At 42.4% G+C, this 13067-nt stretch overlaps 1 protein-coding gene across 3 annotated transcripts in view; it reads left to right on the top strand.

The window, feature by feature from the left end:
- Positions 1-13067, top strand: part of PARN (poly(A)-specific ribonuclease) — a 106346-nt gene that overhangs the window by 33010 nt on the left and 60269 nt on the right. For all 3 annotated transcript variants that reach the window (XM_080908127.1, XM_080908126.1, XM_080908128.1), the window contains exons 15-18: positions 866-908; positions 1967-2042; positions 3381-3491; positions 4044-4113. In XM_080908127.1, the coding sequence (XP_080764253.1) occupies positions 866-908; positions 1967-2042; positions 3381-3491; positions 4044-4113 (300 nt within the window). The remainder of the gene's footprint in view (positions 1-865; positions 909-1966; positions 2043-3380; positions 3492-4043; positions 4114-13067) is intronic.

Raw genomic sequence — 13067 nt, 5'->3', positions numbered from 1 at the left:
GCAGCACAAGTAGTCAGTTGGACAAGCTGGGAAGGGATTTAATGAGTGAACATCCCCAGCTTTGCCATAGTTGACTGTTTAAATTTATGAATAGTTTGATCATCCCGTTAAAGATTGGATTCTGACTTAGAGTGGAAGTAGAAAGTAGTTGACTTTCTCTGACTCTGAAGGACTGGTGAAGGGCTCTGTCAGTTCTGGCCATTCACACATAGGGGATATACTTACTTAACTGTTGATGTCTCAACTGACAGAACTGGTTAGGAAGCAGAGAAAGGACTCAGTGAGGGCAGTGCTACCTGCTTTCTGGGTGGGTCTTCCTTCCTCAGTAAACCTCATCAAGGGATGACTCAGAGGTGTGCTTGTAGGTGACTCCAAATCCAGTCAAGCTGACAGTGGAGCTTAGCTGGCACTGTAAGAAATAATAGCAGGAAACTTCGCAAGGAGTTCAGAACTATGCAAACCAGATGGTAGCAGTGGGTGGTGGTGATTTGGGAAGGGTGGATCCCATAGAACAGTAAAATGGGAAGTGTTTGCCTCACTTTCAAGATGGATGCTAGCCTCATTCCTCGGGTACAGGTATAAACCTGTTCCTTTGGCTTAGTGTCTGACTGCCTACAACCCTTTGGTGAGTGAAGGAAGCCAGCAGATGGACTGTGTCCTCACACCAACCCCATTGCCACTCAGTTCACACTGACTAGTGTGTTCGTTTCATCTGTCCACTTCTGTGTGTTTTACAGAAGTACTTAATATATGAAGAGTATATTTTATTTCTGAAATATCTTAAGTATTTTTGTATTTTAACAAAGTACATTTTCAATATTGAGATATGTTTTATTTACCTTATTAAAATGTATTTTGTTTCCAGACTCTTGGATACTAAGTTGATGGCCAGCACACAGCCTTTTAAGGTATAATTTAAATTTGAACTATCGCTCATAAGATATAATTTGAAATTTCTGTTTGTTTGAGACAGACTCTTGGTATGCCCAGGCAGGCCTTGAACTCCCCCATAGCTAATTGTAGTAATTTTGAACTTCAGATCCCCTGCCTTTGCCTTCCATGTGCTGGGATGCAAGTGTGTACCGTCATGTCCAGCCCGCTTTTCATGTTTTTGCATTACCACAAATAGCTTTGTAATTCTGGTCTAGTTAAATGTTGCCTCAAACACAATAGAAATAAGGAGAGAGAACTTGGAGAAGAACAGCAATAATATAAATATGTGAAGTCATCTTTCCTTCTCCTGTTTCTGAGTATAAGCCCTCTAAATCCTGGGGTCTTTCTGCCTTGGCTGTCCTAGAACTTGCTTTGTTGACCAGGCTGGCCTCGAATTCAGAGCTCCTAAGTGCTGGAATTAAAGGTGTGTCCAACCATCACCCAGCTTGCAATTTGTTATTGAATAGGTTATACCTGCCGGCAGTTTGTCCTCTCTGCCCGCCTTCTTATTTTACATATTTGGACAAATATTCTAATCATTTAAGTTAATGTATTTACATTCTTGTCAAGGACTTTCTGACCCTCCTGAACAATACACTAGGACAGTGCTTTGCAGTTCCGAGTGTGCCAGCCATCCTGTAAGTTAAGAACTATCTGTAGCCTTTTCGCAGTGCCTGTCCAACCCCTCAGCAAATGTGGGTGCTTGTTTTTCTCCCTCTGCCAGTTGCTTTTCAGTTTTGCTTTTGTAATGAGGTTGGCTTTAACCTGTTCATCTGCTGCCTCAGCCTGCCGGTAGCTGGAGTTACAGGTGAGCACCAAACTGCCTGAGTTTGCAGTTCTCACTCTGCCTTCCCGTGTCACCACCGGTCATCACCTTTCCGGAGTGAGCCTCGAACGTGCTCCTTTCACAGATTTATTCTAATGGCTTCTGTTCTTTTAGGAGACACCAGGCTTCTGTCCTTCTGTAGACCCTAAATTGGCTCTCCTTAATCTCTTGCTTTGAGATGAAATGTCCTAACCTCTTGCTTTGCAGGATATCATTAATAACACATCCCTTGCAGAGTTGGAAAAGCGCTTGAAAGAGACACCTTTTGACCCTCCTAAAGTTGGTAAGAACCTGAAAACTGTCAAACTTTGGAAATTACTAATATGTTCTGTAGAAAAGAATATGAAATGTCTCTGAAGTAGTAATTTGCTATTGTAGACTTTGGCTGAGCTAAGTTTCAGGCCCTTGAAGCTGTCCTCTGAGCTAAACAGTATTACTGAGGAAAGCCAGTGGTCAGGAGGAACACCTAGTATCACACCAGGTGTGTAGTATGTGTGGCCCACCCTTGTTTTTTGGGGAGCTGTTGGTCCTGTTACCCACATTATGCTGCTGACTATAGTTAGCGTTTCATGGGCCGTGGCCAGAGACACTGATCACAGCACTAATGGTGTAGAAGTTGGTAATGGAGGGTAGCAGGGTGGACAGGGCCATCGGCATTTGCTTCCCTTCTGGGTAGTAGTTCAAGAGTCCAGTTACAATGCAGAGGGAGGGAAACCCATGCCCTATGTGTAACCGTGCAATGGGATAATTGATCTGGGGAATAATGAACTTCAGCAGGCAGGGCCTTGCTTTACTACCACAGTGTTCAAAAGCTTTCTTTCTTAGCAAGTGTCAAGCCCAGTATTTCGTATGTAAGGAAATTAAAGGATTCTTAATAAAAAACACGAACGGTTCCAGCCACTCCATCAGTAGCTTCCACTCTTGCCTCTGATGAGGCAGGGGCCTTTTTAAAGTTCATTTCCAGCTTGAGTCTAGGAAATAATTACTCATGAGTAAGAGCTGTATCCTGTCAGAATTTACTCAGAAGTACATTACTCTTACATTCACTCAGCACCTGAATGTATCAGTGTGACTAAGAATGAACTCATAAGTGATTCTGTAGTGCAGGGGCCGGGGACTAAGGACAGCATTACAGTGAACTCTGATCATTTTGGGGTTGAGTGTGTGTTTGTCTGTATAAATTGCTAAGTTTGGAACAGCCCAGGGCTGCTGCATTTAGTTGGACTCACATGTTTTATGGGGATTATTTGGGTTAGGGTTAGGCCTCAGACTTGCTGTAGTTCTTTTGCCTCAGCTTCCCGAGTACATCGATTGCAGGTGTGGCCACTATGCCCAGCTTGGAGCCCTGCTCAATCTCTTTTGTCCTGTGTGAATGATAAGATTGCAGATGGCTCCAGTCTGTGTGGCTACAGAGGCCTACTGCTGGATCTTGGTAAGGAAACTGAGGCCTCTTTTTTTTTTCCAGGGCTTTTGTTTTGTCATGAGGTTTTATGTAGGTAGGACTGAGAACTCAGGCCATGTCTATAACACACAAGAATGCACTTGGATTTGGCCAGACACCGTGCTTACTAGTCTTCATGTTTCTCTGGGGGAAATTGATGGTTCCTTTTTTTCTCTTCAGAAAGTGCGGAAGGCTTTCCAAGCTATGACACAGCTTCTGAGCAGCTTCATGAGGCAGGGTATGATGCCTACATCACAGGACTCTGCTTCATCTCCATGGCAAATTACTTAGGTACTTGATATATCTGTTTCTGTCAAATAGAATGAGTGGATCTCTCCTGTTTCCTGTTAGCTCCACCTGCTGGGATGAATTACCAAAGACCAGGCTTAGATAACAGACGCATGGTCTCATGGTGCAGGAGACTTGGAAGCCCTGGATTGAGGTACCCACACTGGACACCAGCTACCAGCTTTTTAACATCTCCTCACACTGTAGAGTGCTAGAGAGAGGAAGCAGCTGTGTGTCTTGTGAAGGAGCCAGTTACACTACTTGACCACCAAATAGCTCATTTATGGAGCTCACTGGGTGGGCTTTGGCTTCCATGTGGGAGTGCAGACGGGATGGCGGCTTGTATCACCCACCACCGTGGTCCTAGGGTCTGGCCATCATTACAGAAGCAGGAGGCTGTTGAGAGGGGAGCTGGAAGAGTTGAGGCGGGAACACCCAGGAAGGGACAGCTGGCACTGCCTGTAAGGTGTGTTGACCCCTCACTGAATGTAACAAACTATGAGATTTCGCACTTTGACCACGTGCTGTATGTAATGCCCTGCTTCTCTTCACTAGGTTCTTTACTCAGTCCTCCAAAAATGTGTGTGTCGGCCAGATCAAAGCTCATTGAACCCTTTTTTAACAAGTAAGTAATCAGAGGGTTACAACCTGGTTCTTACACTGTGGACAAGACCCATACCTTGGGGGACAGGGATCCAGGGTACATTTTAATTAAATATTTCTCATCTTTAGTAGCTCAGACGGTTTTTGAAAGTAGACATTGACTTTTTGGAAAGAAAGCATTGTTGATGGCATATGTCTTTTCCAAGAAAAAAAAATAGTAGTTTTGGCATTTAAAGTACCTTAAAGGGATCAGTTTCACATGCAACATTGTCATTCATTTGTTTTTGCCTAACTGAGTAGTATTTCTAAGGAGAAGACAGGTAAATGGTGGTATGCTGATCTAGGAAGCCGAGCTTGTAATTGCAAGTCGAGGGCTCTCTGCCTCCTTACGCTTGTGGTGTGCTGGGGACTGAACCATGTCTCATGCGTGCTGCTGTCCTATCATCTCTTCGTATGAGGAAAAACTTGTTCTGAAGTTCAGAGCACTTTTCAAGAATCTCAAAGATTGTTATTTAAAAGTGTGGTCTGTGCAGCAGTTACATTGTATCATGGCTTTACAGGGTAGGATATATGTCCTTAGGGTGTTTACATTAACTACAGTTCCTCAGTTCTGTACTTGCTATGGTGACAAACCAACTGCTGCTTCCAAACCGAGATCCAAAGGCTCTAGATAGTGGTATTTCCTGAGTTAGTGAGTTTCATTGTGAATTATAGTGTGGCTTCCTTTATTTTCTTTTTCTCACTGTCTTTCTCCTATCATTATTAAGTTTATCTGTGAGTGTTTTTCCTCCATGTCTGTCTGTACACCATGTGTACTCCTGGTGCCTTCAGAGACCAGAAGGAGTTAGATCTGTAACTGGAGTCTGTAGCTGCCATGTGCTGGGAGCTGAACCTGCCTCTTCTGGAAAAGCATCCATTCTCTTAGCCACCGAGGCCTCTCCAGTGCCTCCTTCTCCAGTCTCTGTGGGTATTTTATCTGGAAGTTCAGAAGAAATATGTGTGATATTGATAACCTTTTCAAAACTGAGCTATGTAAGAATGTGATGTTTATTGGAAATTAAGTTGAAGTTTTTTGCATGGAAAATGAGTTGTGCTAACACACAAAGGCATTTGTGTCTTTGGTGTCTGACCAGTACATTAAGAGTGGGGTAAAAGGAGTGTTTACCTCTTATTTTAGAGCAGTGTTTATCTTTGTAAGTCTTCTTAAATCTAGTGCCAATACGTATGACTGAAGTTTCCAGCATCCCTTCCATTCTATGGACATTACAGTCTCTGCTCCACAGTATTTTCAAATTGAGGTGTTTAGCTCCTGCAGACATTGGAAGCAGATGTTCTCTCTCTACTACATCCAACTCCTTAGCGCCTGGGTTAGAGGGCGACTGTGTCTGAGGCTCACAGGTGCTCACCAGAGCAGCCTATCAAGAGCTTTTCTGCATGAGTGTACTCTAGGTGCTGTGCAGCCGTCTCATTCCAGGATCTCAGGCCTCTACTCCCAGTACTCAGAAGGCCAAGCCTGAGTCTAGTCCCACCCAAAACATAAGGCTTCATTTAGCATGAGAACATGTGTCTATTTAGGATTTTTCTTTTTGAGGGGCTAAAATCTAACTAAATACATATCTAAAATAGTTGACTAGGGGATAAGATTAAGGATCCTTCTATGATTTTCGCTAAGAAATTGACTTTTGGCCCATTTTTTTTTTAATTTGTAAAAGAAAGACATTTGTCTTACCTTTGAAGAGAAAATACTGTTCACAGATGTGTAGTGGTCAGAGGCGAACTTCTGGGAGCTAGTTTTCTGCTACCCTTATTTGTTTTCTGGGGATCCAACTCGAATCATCAGGCCTGTGTGGCAAGTACTTTGACTTACTGAGGCACTACTTAATTTTTTAAAATTGTAATAAAACACATAACTTTTTCTATCTTTGCCATTTAAATACAATAATTGAGCAACCACCAATGCCCTCTAATTGTAGCACCTTTGATCCCTCAGCAGAACACTGACCCTCAGGCACCCCCAGCCTGCTTTCTCTCCTTTAACCTTTCACCCTCTTCTAGATGTGTCCTTTGATGGCCCATTTGTTTTTGAGCAGTGCATTGCTCCAGTGGAGTTTAATGTGCTAAACCTATTGATATTTTAGGAACATTTCCTTTTGTAATTGTGGTATATCATGATCACTTCTTGGATTTCCAGTCTTCCAGGTGTGTAGGTGTGTCTTTGCGGGACTATCTCTACTAAGAGACAAAAGCAGTGTGGCAGTGGTGAGGGGGAGAGCAGTAATGCCTGAGCACATTGCTGGACAAGAGTCACATCACCCAGATAGGTGGGTCTTGTTATGAAGTGCAGGCTGGCCTGCCTTGGCCTCCTACTTGCACTTTTAGGCTTTAAAAGTCGTTTTGTACAATGTTCATCAAGGGAAAGGATCGTTCTGTCTTGGGCATTCCGAGTTACTCATGAATGGTATCAGTTGGTACTCAAGTTGGTTGGCATCATCTTGTCTAATTTCATCTTAAACTTTTATTGTCAAAACATTGGTAGGGCTGTGGAGATGTCTCAGTGAGTAAAATGTTGGTTGTACACACTGAATTTAGGGTCTGAATTTAGATTCCCATCATCCACTTAAAAAGCTGGCCATGGTGTACATGGTTTTCCTTTCTGGAAAATAGTGGCAGGTTGATCCTAGGGTTTTATTGACTAAGCAGCCTAGCTAGCTGGCAAGCTTCAGTGTTAGTGAGCTACTCTGTCTCAAAGAGTACTGTAGAGACTTCTTGAGGAAGACACCGAGAACACACACACACACACACACACACACATAGGTGTGCCCTTTCAGTGGCTTCATTAAAAGACTGCCTTTTAAGGACATTAAAAGGTGCCACCAGCATATTCCATTTGGCAAGCTAGCCTCATTGACATAAAGAGTCTTGCCTCTGGCTGAGCTAGTCTTGTGTTTGCTTTGGTCGCTTTAAAGCACTTTTCCTCCAGGATTCACTTAACATTACAATAAAGAGTAATCTGTTGAGGTGTGTCTTAGTCAGGGTTTCTATTCCTGCACAAACATCATGACCAAGAAGCAAGTTGGGGAGGAAAGGGTTTATTCAGCCTACACTTCCACATGCTGTTCATCACCAAAGGAAGTCAGGACTGGAACTCAAGCAGGTCAGGAGGCAGGAGCTGATGCAGAGGCCATGGAGGGATGTCACTTACTGGCTTGCTCCCCCTGGCTTTCTCACCTGCTTTCTTATAGAGCCCAGGTCTGCCAGCCCAGGGATGGCTCCACTCACAATGGGCTGGGCCCTCCCCACTTGATCACTAGTTGAGAAAATTACTTACAGCTGGATCTCATAGAGGCATTTCCTCAACTGATCTCTTAGAGGCTCCTTTCTCTGTGATAATTCCAGCTTGTGTCAAGTTGACACAAAACCAGCCAGTACAATGTGGAATGAAATTTATCAACTCCTAGATGCTTCTTGGAACAGTTTGCCTCCTCTGTAATAGGATTATACTAGTGTCCTGTGGTGCAGGTAACAATCACTGTAAGCTTGGTACCTAGAACATTAGAGATGTATATTCTCACACGTAGAAGGCCCTAGTTCCAAATTAAGATATCAACAGGACTATGCTCCCCCCAAGGCCTCTAGCTTCTGGTGGTTGCTGGTACTGCTGGTCTCTTCTTTGACTTGTGACCACATTACTCTAACCTCTTTCTCCACAGTTCCAGAATGCTGCCTCTCTGTGAAGTGTCCTATTTGTTTCAGCCCTCTAAAGATTACCTGTGATGACATTTAGGGCCAATGTGGATAATCTAAGATATTCTTGCCTCAAGGTTTTTTATAACAATTACTAAGACCTCACCGACCCCACATATACAAATAAATTGTCATTTACATGTCCTAGAGATTAATGGTGGCCATTTTTTGGAGGCTACTATTTTTTGTCCCACTAGTAGTGAAGTCAGCATTATTTTTTGTTATTCTTGTGGCTGTTATTACTAGCCTGGGTCTTACTGTATGTCCCTGGCTGCCCTGGTATTCTCTTTTATAGGCCTGGCCTCTAACTCTTGGAGATCTGCTTGCTACTCCTTCATAGGTACTGGGATTAAAGACATGCATCATAGACATTCTGCAGACAGGGAATCAATCCCTAGAGCAGTGGCTCTCAGTCTGTGGGTTATGACCATCAGAAAACACATATTTCTGATGTTCTTAGGAGCTGAGATAGCATTCAGTAGGAAATTACAGTTATGACATACCAGCGAAGATAATTTTATGGTTGGGCGGGGATCACCACACCATGAACAGTATTAAAGGGTTGCAGCATTAGGAAGGCTGAGAACCACTGCCCCAGAGCAATCAGGCCATCCAGACTAGCTAAAATGCTGAGTTCTAGCTTCAACAATAGACCCTGCCTCAGTGAGCAATATGGAAAACCATCCAGGATGATACCAGATGCCAAGCTTGAACCTTCATATGCATGTGTGTGGCCCCCCCACATATGTACACATGTGAAAACAAGAGTAATGTAACCCAGCTGGGGTTAGCATACTTATTGAACACCTTCTACCATTTAGAATGTCACATAAATTAATTGTTCTTCTGACAGCAACTTTTATAGGTGGGTGTTAATATCTGCATTCCAAAGGTGTGACATTTGTCCCAGGGTAGTCAAGTATGAGATAGTGTTTATTGTCCTTGGCTGAAGGTTCAGTTTTTCCCCCATAGCACAGAATATGAGCAGAGGATTGTGTCTGTCTAGAAGATTTGTTTTTTCTCTGAGCATTGGTTCTGAAAGATGTTGTCTTTGTTGGGTAGCATGGGAGCCACTTCCTCTGACATGGCGGTGACACTGCTTTTGTATGATGTTTGGTTTAACATCTTTATTGATGTAAGTTGATATGGTTCACTAGATGGAATTGTTCCAATGAGCTGTTGGTTTTAATTCTTTTTTTTTCTTTATAAATCTAAATTTTACTGTCAATTCTGCTTAAGCCAATGTTTATGCATTGGACAAATATGGGTGATCCTCTATTTAGACTGAAAATTGTACCCCCTACCTGAGTGAAAACAAGATAAACCATGAGTAAGTCCCTTCTGGCCAGTGCTTGCATGGGGAGTCTAGTGGACCAAGTAAATATGCTTATCTTGTGAGCAGTGCCAGCATGCTTTTGACCTCATGGCAAGATTGTTTTGTTGTTGTTGGTTGGTTGGTTTAGTAACACATAAATGTGTTTCACAGTGATCTACGGCATACTCTAGTCCTATACTAGTCCTTTCATTGCTGTTCCCTGTTGGCAATTACGGTAGAGCTGGTAGTTGGAAAAGGTTTGAATTCCCCATCGGGAGGTTAGGGATTCTTTCTGTGGGTTCAGACAGCATTCAACATTTTGGTGCCCCAGCTTAGTGACAGAAGGATTTAGCTGTATTTGTCAAAAAGTTGAAATATTTAGTGTTTAGGAGGATGAGTAGTTTGGGTATGTGAGCTTTTCCCTTCTTGATTGGGAGAAAAACCAGAACAGACACAGTCTCTTATTAAGACATATCATGACACTGAGACTCCAGTCAGTCAGGCCTGAGTGTACAAATGTTTGATGGAGCAGAAAGTTAGACCCTGTATTCAGACCCTCTTAGCTTTGGATCATACTGGTGTAAGACCAGAAGGCCAGGTAGCACATTGTTTTGTCCTACAGACATAGCATGCTAGTCCTTTGATATGTGGCCCACACAGCTTTCTGCAGTGTCCTATTGTTCCAGTTGCTTTGAAAATTCATTCTCCGCAGAGCTCCTTACTGGGCAGTAGTCTCATTTCCCATAGCTGGGCTGTATGCCATCATAGCAACTAGAATTTAAGCAGCACTTGGAGTATTAATTACCACTCCCCACAGCATTTGGGTCATTGCTGACGGGGTTGGATGTTGCTTTATAGTGGCCCTTCTGGTCCCCAACCCCTTCTGATGAACTCAGAGCCCACCATCAACACAGATTTTTGTTTGATTGGTTGGCTTTTGTTTTCCCAGACACAGTTTCTCTGAGTAACCCTAGCTGTCATGGAACTCACTTTGTAGATCAGATTTACAGATATTTGCCTGCTTCCACCTCCTGAGTGCTGGATTAAAGCTGTGTACCCCTACATATATGTTTTGGTAAATAAAACAATGTGGTAACCTTTTAAACTGTGCTAGTGCTGGCACCATTAGGGCTGCATGGCACGTGAGGACCTGGCAGCTACTCTGTCACATGGTTCAAAAGCTGCCCTCTCTATGTGGTCCCCTAGGCAGGTAGTTACCATGCCTGGCACACACACATCTTGTTCTTTGGGTCCTGCATGTTCTTACTCGGCGTGAGCAACAGAGACAAATCCACACGCTCCAGCTGCCTCTCAGCCATTGCTTTCACACACTGTCCTCCACATCCCGGTAAAATCAAGGTTCCAGAAACTTGTAATTTAGCAATTAGGTTTATATGTTAAATTCTCACCCCACAATACATCCAAACAATAAGTTCACTGCCAATTAATAAAGGTATAAACCACCCACCTAGACAAGATAAAATCTAGTTCACCTTGATCTGAAACATCCTCCTTCTCTGTCTCCATCTTGATTCTTCCTTTCCTCCTCCTCCTCCATCTTGACTCTTCCTTTTCTCCTCCATCATCTTGACTCTTCCTTTCCTCCTCCTCCATCTTGACTCTTCCTTTCCTCCTCTCTCCCACCTTATAAACACGTCTTCCCCGCCCCACTCTACTGTCCAATCATGTATCGCCTTGATGTCAGTTTACACATCATTCTTTCCCTCAGATGTAAGCTGTGCACAATTATTACCATTACCAAGTCATCCAGACAACTATGTTTTCTCAAAGTTAATTTACTTGGGAAGGCTATGAGATGAAAATAATCTTCAACTCCATCAGAATTCTGAGAACAACTAATATTACCTGAAATTATGAGAAGCACAAAACATAGCTTCCAAAACTTAGCCATTTTATACAGACCACTGATCCCCTGGACAGACTCCCGTTTCTCAAACATTGGAGCCTCTGTCTTCAGCCTCTGCCCCAGGATCACCTGACAGACCTTTGTGATGTAGGATTTTGAAGGCTCACAATTCTGGCTGGACAAAGATTGTCAGTTGACTATTCTGCGCAGTCTGTCCCTTTCTGGGCTGTATTTGTCTGTAGGTGAAACAGTCAGTTCCTGCCTAGTGGCTGTCTCACCACAATTGGAGCAACTCCACTGATGCTCAGTTTCTTCTTAGAATCCAAGAAGGGGTGCGGTCGGGAGCAGTCAGGTCTCTTGTCAAATGATCTTTAATAAAGAAATGTCTATAAACGTCATATTCTCTGGACTTCTGACACCTCTGAAGATTATGTATGCAAAGTGTTTCTGAACTCTTAGGCCTTGACTACTTTTGGCCATTTCTAATTGAATTATCTCAAAAACACCCCTTTGATTACTCAGGACTGTGAGATTGTTATCTGGCTCTTATGTTGCGTAATCATCTAAAACAGTTTGTAATTGCAGTTATAGGACTGGGTCTAAGCCTTGTACTTTTAGAAATTTTGTAACAAATAAATTCTATACCAGTGTAAAGATTATAACTTCAACTTTGTGTCAGTTACAAAGATTTCTACTAATGTAAGATACGACTTTAGCTTAGAAACCAAATGAGATCATGATTGTACAAATCAATCTAGCTAATTTCTCCCCATTCAATTATGACCATTTCTAAATTCCTCATAAAAACAACCTTAGAATAATCACCTTCAGCTCCCCAATGTCCAGGGAATTGGGGTGATGATTTCATGGGCTTCTTCAAGCTGCACATGGTGTTGAGATATGTAGAAGTGGGGGTGGGGAAACTGTCCAGACCTCAAGAAGGAAGGCCACATTGATGATTGCTGGAGTCTCTGATGTCTGTCGTGGACCAGATCCCAAGGATCGAGTTCAAATAAGTCTGACAGTGAAGCTCACCAGAGCTGGACACTCTGTAACTTATACATCTTAAAACAAGCTTTAGCACCATGAGACATCTATAGCTAGGATGACACTGTTCATTTTGTGTTTTATTCTCTTGAATCTATTTCTTCAGGTGCTCTCCTCTATCAGATCTGATCCATATAACTCTGGAAGACATCCAGAGCCCAATCATCCATTTTAAAAACACAAAGACGAAACCTTTCTCCCAAAATAGCATGTCCTTTAGTCAGCAACCAGAAAAGCTAGTATCTTGTATTCTCTCCCAGAGAAATAGCATAACCACAAAATCAACATCACACCCATTTTGAAAATTAAAACAATTTAAAATAAATGAATAAACTAAAACACTGTATGGGCTTATCCTTAGGTCTCTAATTATCTGTCTTGTCAGGAAACCAACTCAAAATTCCTGTGGATCCTACGTTAAGAGAATATGAGCCTCTTGCTGTGGTAATTTTAAAATAACCACAAATCCTCACTAGCCCACATCAATGGGCCATATGGCAATTAGCAGGGTAATTCATAAAACAAATTAAGCACCTTTTATCAATTTCATTATCAACAATAAGTAAGCAATGTATCAAACTAGGACTTCAGCCCAAACTACATTGATCTGTCAAAGTCTCTATCTGGAGTGTCAGACCTTCACTCAACAACCACTTCTATGATATACGTCTGTCATGCACTCTGCCTGGTGCTATAGACTTCTATTTTTAATAACTTTATTAACATGCAAATATCCCCATTCTCTACTTGGAGTCAGTGACTAATTTTCTCTTAGTTCCAAACCGCAGGTGAAAATCTCCAAGTGATTCGGGAAAACTCTGTATTCTCTTATTCTAACTATAAAAACAAACTTAATTACATTTCCTTTAATATCTGTCATTAAGAACTAAACATCTTGTCTAACCAGAATTTAAACCCAAAATTTCTGTGGGGCCCATGTTAAACAGAATAAGGGTGATACTGTTAGACTAGAGCATTAAATCTTTGTACCATCTTTAAAATA

This window comes from Micromys minutus (assembly GCF_963924665.1).
Source record: "Micromys minutus genome assembly, chromosome: 31".
Classification (NCBI taxonomy): domain Eukaryota; kingdom Metazoa; phylum Chordata; class Mammalia; order Rodentia; family Muridae; genus Micromys; species Micromys minutus.
Note: the sequence above shows the minus strand (reverse complement) of the source record. Positions and strands in the feature narration are given on the sequence as shown.